At 41.0% G+C, this 14,253-nt stretch overlaps 1 protein-coding gene across 5 annotated transcripts in view; it reads right to left on the bottom strand.

Annotated features, from left to right (window-relative positions):
- MFSD2B (MFSD2 lysolipid transporter B, sphingolipid) overlaps positions 1 to 14,253 on the bottom strand; it is a 33,021-nt gene that overhangs the window by 2,128 nt on the left and 16,640 nt on the right. For 2 of the 5 annotated variants that reach the window (XM_035109976.3, XM_088665650.1), the window contains exons 5-12: positions 12,241 to 12,319; positions 10,478 to 10,635; positions 9,923 to 10,016; positions 9,690 to 9,811; positions 7,921 to 8,004; positions 7,291 to 7,371; positions 3,050 to 3,159; positions 1,730 to 1,873 (exon numbers count right to left, since the gene is read on the bottom strand). In XM_035109976.3, the coding sequence (XP_034965867.2) occupies positions 1,730 to 1,873; positions 3,050 to 3,159; positions 7,291 to 7,371; positions 7,921 to 8,004; positions 9,690 to 9,811; positions 9,923 to 10,016; positions 10,478 to 10,635; positions 12,241 to 12,319 (872 nt within the window). Of the gene's footprint in view, positions 1 to 189; positions 602 to 1,729; positions 1,874 to 3,049; positions 3,160 to 7,290; positions 7,372 to 7,920; positions 8,005 to 9,689; positions 9,812 to 9,922; positions 10,017 to 10,477; positions 10,636 to 12,240; positions 12,320 to 14,253 lie in introns of those variants that run through there. The other 3 variants (XR_015948859.1, XM_088665652.1, XM_088665651.1) reach the window with 3 other exon arrangements.

The following is a 14,253-nucleotide window of genomic DNA, read 5'->3' as shown; positions in this document are numbered from 1 at the left end:
AAAATATACCAGTATTATCTGTGATTCCAGATCTGAGTAATGAAGAAGGTAGGGGCTTACAGATGAAACGGAGTCATGTTTTTACCTCTCGCTGTGGTCAAGACTGAAGCAATGAGCCAATTATTACCTACATTCTGTAGCCGAAATCTTCGGCAAACCAGTTTCACATTGTGGAATTAATTCATTTCACCCTGTACATGGACATGTATTTATTAACCTTTGTATCCTATGAAACTTTTCTGGCATTTTTAAGCAAGCAGAATGCAGTAGAATTCATTATCTGCTAGAAATTCTGTGAACTATAAGTTCCCTGTCTGCAGACACTAAAGCAGAAGTAGAGCATGTTCACTGCATTGAGGCAAGACTTAATTTTAAAGTGTCTTGCACTAAAAATTGCATGTGGAGTCTTTGCTACTCACTTAAACACTAGCTGGATTTTGTGACTTTTTAACTGATGCACTTCCTATTTCACATCAAAATGCACATTCAGGCAGTTAAATGGAGCTCTGATGAAATTTGCAATATAAATGCACAGGAGTCCACAAACTTCAGCTGGCTGTGGTAGCAACCAAAAGGAGCAGAGTCTTTACCCAACTTCAAACTGCATCTCGGAAAAAACACAGTGTATGATTAAGGACAGTCCTATTTCCCTCCTCCCTCTCTAAGTTTGGGTATAGGGAAGGTATAAGGAATCAACTTTGCAGTTACACAAAGCTTCTGAAGGCCTCTGACCAGCTCTGGGGCACAACATCACTGTTGGAACGATTCCTACACACTTGGGAGTGGATCCATTGGATAAGAGGACTGAGGCTTGTAGTTTGTGCTTCATAAGCCCAGTATAACTGTGGGGATGATACCCAACCCCTTTCCCCCACTTTCAAGGTCAGTAGGGAAAGGTGAGACTCATCATACAGTACTAGCCATGGAAAGTGGAATTGTACACCTGTGCAGGTTCACACAGCACCCCCCACAACAATTTGTACATGTGAACTGCTTTGAGGTTTTCTACAATCTAGCAGCATATAGATTTTATGAAATAAATGAATATAATTTGACATGTAGGAACCTATTTCCACACACTGCTTCCAAGCTGTTAAATGAGTGTTGTTGTTTTTAACCTTCATTAGGAAAGAGCCACAATCCACAGCTTGTAGGTTGACAATTAAGCAGGGCTGGCTTTGGATTTCAAAATGGCTTTTTGCATTATGTAAACAAATATTATTTTTCACATTTAGATTCCACTCGGAATGTCATTCGAGGATCTCCTGCTGCCTATTCTTACAACACGGCAGGTTTGCAATCTGAGAAATCGAGACTGGCCTAAGGTCACCTAGCGGACCTCTCTTTTTTTTGTATTTGTTTGTTTTTCTTTTTGCCCAGCAAACCTCATGGTGAGGATTTTAACTTGGATGCTCCTCAGACCTAGTTTGACCCTTTAGCCACCTCACTTGACAGGCTCTCACTAGGTTTGATACTCAGAGATTCACCACTTCCTGCTTACTGATACTCCTGGGTGTGGATGCTGGTTCTACTGGTAATAAGAGCCTTGAACTGTAAGTGATACTGAGAGTTTAACTGAACAAGCCCCACATTAGTTTACCATGCCCTGGGTTCCTATGTACCTAAAAGAACCCAGATACTGACACATGGATATTTATAATGTGTTCCTATATCTATTTCTGAAGCAACTGTGTGTGTGTGTGTGTGTGTGTGTGTGTGTTTTACTCACTTCAGACTAGCCGCAGAAATTCCTAGTCCAATCCCAGCTGACATCTTATAAAAAAAGGTATATGAAGAATAAAAGATGGTTTCATGTCCTGTCGAATGAGGATTCTGCACCCGAAAGTAGTCGACTACATCAGGCAACATGGACCTTTAACCAACCAATGAAAAAAAATTACACATCCATTAGATATTTCTGGGAAATGATGTGACATTTTAATGAGCAGCATACTTTAAAAGAAAGGCATTTTTATCTTTTGTGGCACAATTAATAAATATTATACCACTTATGTAAAACATGGAGGCTTTACAAACTAATTAGGTCAGGTCAGATAGGAATCCTGAAGCAATTAATGATCCTGCAGGTTAATGGATAGGGACTTAACACTGGCAGAGGTTTGCTATTCCGGAATAAGCATGAGGGAGGGAGGCTGGGACTGCACTCTTGATTAACAGCAAATTTAATTACTTCTGCTGATAGGTTAGTGATGTCTAGAACAACAGAGAATAAAACTGAATGAGTATAGCATATTCCCCAGGAGGACTTTTGTAATGAGTTACAGTAAGAGACATTTGTAAAACCTCAGAGAGAGAGAGAGAGAGAGAGATCCCAAATATCTATGCTCCTAACAAGGTAGCAGATTTTCAAAGCATCTGCGGGTATTGTATTGGCTGAAAACACCAGTGCGACTCTAAAGAAAATCCATTGCTCTGTTTGAACAGCTCTTTGATCTGCTCTCAACCAATACAAATTATGTTATACATTTATTATTATGTTCCCATAAACCTTTTTACAAATGCAATAGCCATCTTAAGGTGCCTGGCTGTGCTCTCTCTATAGGAGATGAATAAATGCAAGTTTAAGTCCTTCTTAGTGATGCCTCACATTTCAAGGAAGTATTAATATGGCAAAGGCTGCTTCTCCTAAGGTGAGGATTAAAGAGAGAAGCAAGACATTTGTGCAACTCTTCTCACAGCCCCTTTTGCATATTTCCACACCCAATCTCTTATCAATGCTAGGGGGGAAAACATGAAAAGTGGCTTTTAACTTCAGCTTAGGAAGCTGCTTTCACTGCGTGCAGGAGAAAAAAGAGCTGGCCTGTGAGTTTGGGCGAGTCAAAAGTCTGCTGTGATACACTGCTCTTTTTCTTAGTGCACCCTGATACAGGGCACAGGCAGGGCATAAGCGCATACCTTACAGATACTACAAAGTCTCTGATGCCCTGCACATCCTACTGTGTAACAGATATTTCCTTTCAAATGCTGATAACTGTTGATTTTGTACCTGGTACACATATGCACACACACACCTATAAGACTGTCCTACCATGGCAACAGCAAAGAGGCTGCAATGCTAATCCCTGAAACACCAGCGGAAAAGTAGGCAACAGCCGGTTCTGGCAAGAGCACCAGCAAGGTCGAAGCAGGAATCATCAACTGGAAGAAATGGAAATTGGGAGAAAAGTTATATGGTTAGATCAGCAATACTGTGGAGTTGAGAAACAGGACTGCAGGAGTGGGGGACCTCGCTCCCATTTGACATGCAGCACTGTTTCCTACAAATGGTGCTCACATGCCTCATACCTGTTATGTCTGATGTGGATCAGGTACAGACTTTGTTATAATGGAACAGCTGACCGCTTAAAGCATGGGTAGACAAACGAAGGCCCGGGGGGCGGATCCAGCCCAATCGCCTTCTCAATCTGGCCCGCAATAGAGGAGAAAATGATTGGAGGAAATCACTGGTTTGAATTTTGTTAAAAAGGTGAAGTATCTGGGTGTGAATATGACAGCTAAAAATCTGAATTTATATAAAGATAATTATGATAAGATGTGGAGCGAAATTAAGAGAGAAATTAGATAATTGGTTAAATTTGAAGTTATCATTGTTGGGCTGAATTTCAGCTGTGAAGTTGGATGTATTGCCAAAGATGTTATTTTTATTTCATGTAATTCCTATTATTGACAATATGAAATGTTTCAAAGAATGGCAAAAAGTTTTGTCAAAGTTTATCTGGCAGGGGGGAAAACCCAGAATTAAGTTTAAATTATTAACGGATATGAAAGAAAGAGGGGGATTCTCCCTGCCAGATTTAAAGATATATTTTGAAGCTGCAGCCTTTTGTTGGTTGAAAGAATGGTTTATGTTGGAAAATGCTGATTTGCTAGATTTAGAAGGCTTTGACAATGTATTTGGTTGGCACGCATATTTATGGTATGATAAGATAAGGAAATCATTGTATAATGTTTGGATCAGATATAAAGATTAGTTAGAAAGGAAAACACCTAGATGGATTTCACCTTTGGAGGCCAATGCCCATAAAAGGTTAAATATGGAAACCAAGTCGTTAAAATATAGTGATCTGTTGTTGGAAGTGGATAATAAATTTAAATTAAAACCATATGATCAGCTTAAAGATAAGCTAAATGATTGGTTACAGTATCATCAGATTAATGAAATGTATAGCTTCGATAATAAAAATACAGGTTTTCAAGCAGATAAATCCAGAATGGAAACAGAATTGTTGGATACAAAGACAAAAAAAAAATCTTTCCAAGATGTATAATCTGTTGCTGGAGTGGCATACGAAAGATGAACAAGTGAAATTGGTAATGATTGATTGGGCAAATGACGTGGGGCACAACATAATGTTAAATGATTGAGAGAGATTGTGGAAGAAAGGTTTTTAATTTACGGCATGCACAGCTTTGAGAGAAAATATGATGAAAATGATGTATAGGTGGTATTTAACACCGGTGAAATTAGCTAAAATGTATCATACATCTGATAACAAATGCTGGAAATGCAAAGAAAAAGAAGGAACCTTTGACCACATGTGGTGGATGTGCCCCAAAGTAAAAGACTTCTGGGAAAGATTTATAATGAAATGAAAAAAGTGTTGAAAGACACTTTTATTAAAAAACCAGAAGCCTTTTTGCTTGGAATAATAGGGGAAGAAATCCCCAAAAAGGATTTTACATTCTTTCTGTATGCCACAACAGCTGCAAGACTTAATTGCCAAGAATTGGAAGACACAAGAAATACCAACTATAGACGAATGGCAAGTGAAAATGATGGACTTTATGGAACTGGCCGAACTGACTGGGAGACTTCGCAACCAGGAAGAAGAGACGGTGGAAGAAGATTGGAAGAAATTAAATTATATTTGAAAAAAATATTGTAATATTTAAATTTTTAAAATCCTTAGGGAAGTTGATATAGGCTTTTGGGGTAGAACTAGGATTTATGTTCAGTGTTTAGTGTTTTATGATGTGTTAGTGTTTAATTTTGATTAATTTTTATAGCGATAATATTTTGATTATGTTTAATTGTTAAAATGGGATACTGCTAAAGTTGTTTTAAATATTGAAATTCAGATGGGGGGGACTTGGGGAAGTCACCTAACTAGGTTAAGAAAAAGTATGATTTGGTAAGAATTTTTGTGTGATGTCTGTCTGGTTTTTGTTTTGTGTATTTATTTGTGTTATTATAAAATGAATAATTTTTTTGGGGGGGGGAATAGACTGCATCTTCCAGCCTCCTTAGGCTGTCTCCTAGGGAGTTCCCAACAGGGAACTTCTTAGTGCACCTGATCTCAGCAGAGTTCCCTTTCGGCATTGCTCAGCTGATGGAAACTGGCAGGGAGCCCTGCTTGCAAAGGAACAAATCAGAAGCTCCCTTTAAGCCCAGGGGTCAGCAAACTTTTACAGCAGGGGGCCGGTCCATTGTCCCTCAGACCTTGTGGGGGGCTAGACTATATTTTGAAAAAGAAAGAACGAATTCCTGTGCCCCACAAATAACCCAGAGATGCATTTTAAATAAAAGCACACATTCCACTCATGTAAAAACACCAGGCAGGCCCCACAAATAACCCAGAGATGCATTTTAAATAAAAGGACACATTCTGCTCATGTAAAAACACACTGATTCCCAGACCGTCCGCGGGCCGGATTTGGAAGGTGAATGGGCTGGATCCGGCCCCCGGCCTTAGTTTGCCTACCCATGGCTTATACTGTCCGTTAGTGGACCCCAGACTGTGAGGACGTCCCTTGGATTGTGACAACTGCTTGCTTTTTAACCATTTAGTCTTGAATTTATCCAGGCATGGGCACCTGGACCTTAGCTACTCTAAATCGAAAGGCTGACGACCTTCCCCGCAAACAACATCCAGAATTACTAAGCCTGGTCTTGCACCAAATGCCATATTGTAAGCCTAAGATCAGTTGATGAAAATAATGCATTTGGTTAGCAGTTCATGAAACTTGTGTTTTTTTCATGGAACAGGATGGACATTCGAGGAAGACTCTGGTTTTCACGTCTGTATGCAGGTAGAAATATGAACTGCTTAAGCCTTTTGTCATTTGGAAAGACAATTACGGGGAGAGCTTCACCTGTTGACACTCTGAAGTCAAACCTCTTATTACGTGTGTGTGGGCCCTGATTTATTTTGGGACCCTCCACCCCACCTGCAGAAGAAGCTATAAATCTGCACACAACACACCTGTGCTTCCTATATGCAACATGTGGTCATCCATTCAAAAGGTTAAAGATGCAGGCTGTGTTTGCTGCAGGGGAAATCATGGACTTCCTGCCTCTGCCTCACACAGTATATATCTCATATCCACCATAGTGAACACACCCAGTTTTCTCTGTGAGGAAAATATCTGCCAATCCATGTTGACACCATATCTTTCTAATTTTATAATTTCTTACAGGTGTGCATGGGCCAGAAATTTTAGGCTCATGCTCCCCATGCTATGCAAGCATCAAATATATACAGTCATACCTTGGATCTCAAATGCCTTGGCTCCCAAACGATCGAAACCCAGTAGTTAGTGTTCTGGTTTCCGAAAGATTTTCAGAAGCCAAACATCTGGTGCAGCTTCCGATTGGCTGCAGGAGCTTCCTGCAGCCAATCAGAAGCTGCGCTTTGGTTTCCATTTTTGGTTTCTATTCTTCAAGTTACAGGAGAAAGAAAATATATGTATTTAATAACATACTGAGGCATATCTATCCATTTGAAAGCTACTTACATAAAAAAAGGGCATCAGTTGGATGAGAGTCTCTTTTTTAGGGTTGGAAGCGAATTCTGGCAGAGTCTGGATTACTTTTTAGAAGTCAAACTTCCGGAACGGATTGTGTTTAACTTCCAAGGTATGACTGTACATAGCTGAGCAAGCTCTGCTTATAAACTCTGCCTAATCATTTATAAGCAGACACTCAGCTAGACAGCTCTGCCTATAATAGCCAGTGTTTCTAAAACAAAAGAGTCAACAATCAACAGAACTCTGAATGAGAAATACACACACTTGAACTAGTCTGTAATGCTCAGCAATAGACCTTGTTTTACCACAAGAGAGCACTCCAACAATACAAGATTGCCATGTGCACAGATTAAGCACAGCAGCAGTGTTTACCCACTTGGAAGCCAAAGCACCCAGATATTTATAAACCAATAGTGCCATAAAATGGGATTTTCTTGTATAGAAGGAGTATGACCCAACATTCCAGAGGCTCTAAAGAACAAAAATGCCAGCTTGCATCTAGTGACTCGGTGGCTTACTTACTGATATCCCACTCGCTGCAGTCTTTTTGCCGAACCTGTTCAGAAACCATTGCCAGAATGGAACGCTCAGTGCTCCAGATACCTATGAATGATAAGAAAAACCATTACAGGAGAAAGCATGCTTCATATCAAGGGGATCAAGGAAGCACCATATGAATAATTACACACATCACAAAAAGGAAGGGGCACAAACTAGGCCATATGGGTTTACCACAAAGCAGTTCTCATAGAATCATAGAACTGTCATCTAATCCAAGCCCCTTGCAATGCAGGAATCCTGCCCACAACTATCCCTGGGGAGGGCTTGAACCACCAACCTTCTGGTTAAAAGCCAGACACACTAGCCCACTGCACCATCACTATCATGTGAACTTGATAAACATGGGTCAAAAAGCTGATCAGAGCGTTAGCAAATGATGTTTTTAAAACACAAATCACACTCAATGAATTTCACACCCTGTCCAACTTCCTAGCCGCAATCCAGATAATTTACTTGCCTGATGGCATGAAATTAACCCCTGGGTGTGGCATGATCCAGGGTCTAAATAGTGATATGCATACCATATTATGAAAACAAGAGCATAAGAGCAACATACTTTGCAAGGAGGCTCTGCTTTGCCCACATGCTTACCAAGACAAGCACCACTAAATAATCAATGTGGTTGTGAAGATTAGTTGCATCAGAACAAAAGAGGACAAAGTTGTTTTGTACAACCTGGAGAGTTGAAGACAAGAGCAGGAACAAAACGATAAATTAGTCACCAAGCAAACGTGGAGCAGGGTTGATTAATCAAGGCCATTTAAATGGTTTAAAACCAGATTTCCCATTTCAAATGCTGAACAAGAGCGCATGTGAACTGATTGCTATAACAATTAAACACATGCTGGCTGGCAACAAGACAAAGCTGCTACTAGTGGGCAGCATAATCAAAATCTCTCATTATGCATGCCATTTAAATATACATGCACTTTCTGAATACAGTACATTAAAAACAACAAAATTTGCTCCAATACAGGTGCAATACTAGCAGTGGTGCAGTTAGGTAATTTTAGACTATCTATGTAATGGTCTTATAGGGAGTTTCCTCTATAGGTGGTAGTGCATTGGTTCACTAACTTCAGATAAATAAGAGATAAATGTGTGCAGCAAACAGAGGGTTATCACTGGCTTATCTCCCAACTTTCATCAAAATGCCTGAAGAAATACGGCATGATGAAGAGGTGGAGGCCTGTGTCTTCTAGGCAGAGACTGCACAGTTTATGTCTCTGATTATCAACATCTTTTACTCCAATGAGGACATATTTATGCGGGAGATCATTTCCAGTGCCACCAATGAACTGGACAAGATCCACTAGAAAAGAATGACAGTCCACAATGATTGGCAGTGTCTCGACAGGTTTGTTGCAGATTGACAGCTTGAAGCAACTGGATGCATAACAACGTGTTCATTTTGGAATAAGCAGTTGTCCAGACCCATAAGTTTGATTCAAAGCTTTACTTGCAGAACTTTATTCAAAAGAGAACAAAACACAGTAAACGATACACCCAAAAAATCCATAAGGTCATGTGCAGTGGCCAGCACAGGCTCAGCTTCTTAGAAATAAAATAACATAATCAGAGCTGACAAACATAGCTCTCTCTCAAAGACTCCATTAGCCTATATTCCAGCCCCAAGGCTGTTGAGCTCATTTACGTATCTTTACCCCAAGGAGTCTGGGAACAAAGACCAAAGGCCACTCCCTTTCAAAATGGCAATTTGCAATTCAATACCTCTCGTGTGATCTAAGGTTAAACACCAGGTGTTAGCTAGCAAGAGAACAGTAACAGTAAATTATCAACCCATCTAGGAGCTTAGAGAGCTTAATATAGCCCCATGGAAAATCCCCAAGTTAAAGTGTTCAGTAATATACATACATAATATACATAAAGTGTTCAGTAAAATACATAGGCATTCTCCATTTCAGTGTGAATTGAACAATTATACTTACCAAGGGTTTCAGGCAGTGGACATTTCCAACAGGGAGATGCCAGGTATTGAACCTTGGATCTTCTGCATCATCATCATTTTATTATTTTATTATTTGTACCCCACCCATCTGACTGGTGCTCCATCGCTGAGCTAATTGGACTGCTTTTGGATAAGCTGTTGTTCAATTATTGTTATATTTTAAAATGGTATTTGTATTTGTTAAAGATCCAAATAATGAGTTTGGTAGAAGGAACTCTTGAGATGGTCCAACCATCCTGAAGTGGGGGGAAATCTACCAGAGCTTCCAACTTAATGCCAGTGGTTTGTAACTAACTATATGACCATGTTTCTGTTTCACAATTGATGTAGGTTCTTTCATAGTTCAAGTACAATCTATGCTGCTGCAAATCCTCTTATGAACTAGAATTACCTGAATAGCTGTTGAAATCAGGAGAAATGATGCTGCAAGTTTCACATATGGTCCACACATCAGTGCAAGTTTGTGTCCCTTAAGGAAGGGAATTTGTGGGTCTGATTTTAAGGCGTAAGGATCTACAAGTGGAATAAATAAATAAATAAATAAATAAATGCATATATGATACCTTCTTTTTAAAGTAGGAAAGAAATGTATTATGAATGTTTGTTGTGATTAAATAAACTCACCTACTTTTTCTCTCACTCCAGCGCAAAGGGCAATAAAGCCAAAGATGTATAATGTTGATATTGTTCCTCCTGCAATAATGTAGAGTTTTCTGTTCTAAAAAATAAAAATAGGTGGTAATGGTGATGTGGGGTGGAAAAAGGGAATCAGATTTCAATATGACTATATAGGTGAGAAAATGCTTGATACAAACAAAATGAATGATTTTTTAATATATTTTTGAAATCTATGAAGCACAGTGGGTAGAGGAGAGAAAGCATTAGTTTCTAAATTGTACTCTGTATTGCTTAATGTAACTTATGGGTCTATGGAACCTCTTTAAAATATGGGAACTAGATATTGGCACATAAATTTCCCCCATGGATTAGGGGGGGGGGGGGAATTGGGATTCACAACCCTTAAAATCTGTTTCCAGTTTTCTCAGGGTAAACACCTTAAAATTATTACACAGATGGCATCACACATTAAGAAAATCAATAACATATCTAGACAGTAGGATGGTGAAATAAACTATTCCCCCCCCCAAAAAAAAATATTTTGAAAGTTTTTCAACTTACTGCCTCAGACATGTCTGGAACACTGGAACTGTTTCCATACAGATTGGTGTCCATGTCATCCACACTATGGTTACAGTTGTCAGAGCTGTGAGCATCGGAGACCATACTGACCTGGAGTGTAGCTCCAAGCAATGTTCCAAGACCTTCAAATCCCATTCCTAAAGTAGAAAAAAGCCCACTCCTTTTTAAACCTGAAATGGTGGAACAGCTGCCAACAAGGCTCAGAAATAACTGAGCACTCCCCTGTTGTGATGTCAAAAGGTTTTTGTGACCCCCACCACAAAATTGCCTTTTAAATAAAGAAATAAAACTGCCCCCAGCTATTCTTGCTTGGCCACGCCCACTTTCAAACTTGGGGGCCAAGAGGGTTGACCATGTGTCAATGTGACCCTTGGCTCAAAAAAGGAGAATCTACCCACCCATCCCTTAAAGATTATGAGCTCCTATAGACAAGAACAGACTTTCTGGAGTCATCTGTCTTCCAATATAGTTCAAACCAAGTTACTAGAGGCTACAGCTACATGGGGCCATGATCCCTCCTCTCCCTCCGTCTTCATGCTTCAATTCCTTCCCTGCATCTGAAACAGGGGAAAACAAAACTGAAACCAACTTCAAACAGTGACTTCCAGTTCTAATGCGGAGGGCAAGTGAAAAAGAAATTTGTTAATTTGGATATAAGGTTACCAGATTTTTTTTCAATTAATCCGGGGACACTTAATAAAATAAAATAAAATAAAATAAATACAACATTTGGGACGTTGATGCTGCAGCGATGGTGGTGGCAGAGGGGCCGCCGCCGCCTTGACCTCAATCGCCACATTTCCCCTTCCTCCGAGGCTTCTGTCTCCTTTCTCCATGAGCCTGGGCAGCCCCTGAGTTGTTGGTTCTTCGGTGGTGGTGGTGGGTAAGCGGTGCGTAGTGGGTCAGGCATGGAAGGCGGAGAAGGAGGGCCGAGAGTGGTGGCAGCGGTGAGGCTCAGGCAGCGCGATGCCTCCCTTCCCATCGGAGCAGCCCCAATCCAATTCCTACTTGCGTGCAAGCAGGAGGGGGCAGGGATCCCTCAGCTGGGAAGGGAGGCTTCACACTGCCTAACTGAGAGGTCCCTGCCCCCTCCTTCTTGCACGCAAGTTCTGATAGGCAGCGTGAAGCCTCCCTTCACAGCTGAGAGATCCCCAGCCTGCTCCTGCTTGCACACAAGTAGGAGTTGGGAGGCTGCTCCAATAGGCAGCATGAAACCTCCCTTCACAGCTTGGTTGCTGGGGTCAGGGAAGGCAGCCCGGAAGGTGCATCTTAGAGCCTCTGCACCACCACCATATGGGGACTTCTGAGCAGCTCCTGAAGCCAGCCAGAGCCAACTGCTCCAGGCTGCTGAGACTGCGTTTCCCGGGGACATTAGATGAAATCTGGGGACATTCTAGGGATGCAATTTGTCTGGAGACTTATTCGCAAATCCAGGGATTGTCCCCGGGAAACGGGGACATCTGGCAACCCTATAATACCGTAGTAGCAACTGTGGTTTGCCTGAAACGTTCAGGCAGGGAGAGAATCAGGACAGGAAGGAAGGAAGGAGATGGGGAATCATGCAATTCTCAGGCTTGCTTACAAAACACCAACCCATAGTTTGGCAACACAAGAGAACCAGCCCTGAGCTTTTCTGTTTTTCAATACTAGTTCCCACCCCTTTGCCACAGCTCCCCCAATATGTTTGGAGGGGGGAGTCTCCAGAGCAGCATGCTACATGCAGCAAGCTCAGTAAGACTCACGGTATGCCGTTGCTGAATCTCGTTCCTTCTGGTCTGCGCTCAAAAACATGACGAGAGCTGTATATGGTACATGGAATAGCTGTAACAAAAGTGTACACACACACACACACACACACACACATTTAGGGAAATGCAGTTCTTTTTTCTACGGGGACACAGGGCCACACATACCCCTAAACATTTAGTGGCTCTAAGTTTGGCTTCCTATTTCAATATGAGTAGGAAAATGAGAGTACCCCTAAACATTTTTAAGAGAAAAAAACACTGGGGAAATGCATCACTTTAGCATGCTGCTTTTCATCATAACCTGAAGACTTGCTATGTAGTTAGGCCCAGGAATCCTGCTTTTTAAGAGGCATGCTATATCTTTCTCCTCCAACCTTCAAATGTGCAAAAGCTCAAAAAGGAAGTGAAAAGAGCCTTAGCCATCCTTGGAGGCAGGAGTTTCTTTGCTCAACTCCCCAGCAATTTTTTTCCTGGTCCCCAAAGATCTCACTTGCTTTGACGGTTGTGGCCGTAGGATAATCAGCCTCATATAACCAAAATTCTTAAGTCTGATTAATGCACGAAAGGGTTAGTGCCAGAATAAGCTGTCCTGCCAGGCTTAGCTAGGCCACATACATCCTACTTTGGCAGAAAGGAAGTCTAGTCTATTGTTCCCTCAGTCTACCATGCGAACTCTGGTGTGTAAAGAGGTCTGAGCTTGGTTCCTACAAAGCCATCTTTGTGTATCTATACAAATTACTTAGGAACTTCCACCACTTTGGAACAAACCTAAGTCTTTACTGCCTGTGTTTTCTGAATGCTGTATGGAAAAACACATGATTCTGACCTTTGAAGGGTTTGTAAGTAAACCATGTTAACTTACCAAAGGATGGTATTTTTCTATTCTAAGGGAAGTGGGAAGGAACTGAGAAGAGCATATGTTAAAGGTACAACGGCTTGTATTTCCATGCTTTACTTTGCTGCATGTTTTGTGATTTTAAATCACTGCTGGGGTTCTCTCACCAAAGAGTACTTGCCCTAAACCTGGATCTGGACATCCAGGAATTCTCCTTTTTATACCTGTCTTTTCCTTTCCCAACCAACAATGGCAAGGTAAATAAACAGACATAGCGCACTGTGCACAGTCCAGTGCACTGATGGGGAAGTAGATCACCCCCACCCAGCTCATCAAGGAAATCATTTGGTAAGTGGGGACAGCATGTTCTGCATGGCTCAGCTGAGGCTTTGTGTGGCACAGTATGGGTTGGCCACACCCATCAAAAGCATATATATCCCCTTGCAAAAAAAAGGGGAGTTGGCAAAAGGTGAATGCAGCCCTTAGACTAATAATAATAATAATTTATTATTATTTATACCCCACCCATCTGGCTGGGTTAAACATTAAAAGCTACCCCTGCTCTAGAATTTCCTGAAATGCTGCTCTGCAGGAGGCACAGATCCCAGGTGTGTTGACAGAGGTCTCCTAAACACAGGATATAACCTACCAGGAAAGCTACACCGCTCATCCTTGATTTAAAACTTTAATATTTGAAGCAAGCTTTTATGGTAAAAAAATACACCTTACTGTTCAGAAAAATTAAGGACATTTTCAAATATGAACTAGAAGAATGTTCTGCATTTCCTATGTTTGTGATGCTAATAGAAAACCTGCACTAGCTAGAACTAAGTACCCATTCAAATTAAAAATTGGCCTTCCCCTTTCTATCCTGATCAAGCATGCACAAAAATGATGACATAAATACAGGGGTGCTGTTGGTATATATCCGAAAAAGGCCACACATTGTCTTGCAAAAGGATATGAGGAAGTTTCTTCTTCTTAATTCTTTTTTGTAAAGGTGAATATTTTACCCCATGACTTTTCTGTTCCAGCAGATCCCCCCCCCCCTTCCCCACAAAGGGATCAAAGAAAGAAGCTTCAGGATTGGCAGAAGTGTTAACTACTGAGATTAAAAGGCCCAGAGCAATATCCCAGAGTCCTCTCAGATAGCAGTCAGGCTGTGGCATCCC

This window comes from Zootoca vivipara, chromosome 3 (genome assembly GCF_965207765.1).
Source record: "Zootoca vivipara chromosome 3, rZooViv2.hap1.1, whole genome shotgun sequence".
Taxonomy (NCBI): domain Eukaryota; kingdom Metazoa; phylum Chordata; class Lepidosauria; order Squamata; family Lacertidae; genus Zootoca; species Zootoca vivipara.
Note: the sequence above shows the minus strand (reverse complement) of the source record. Positions and strands in the feature narration are given on the sequence as shown.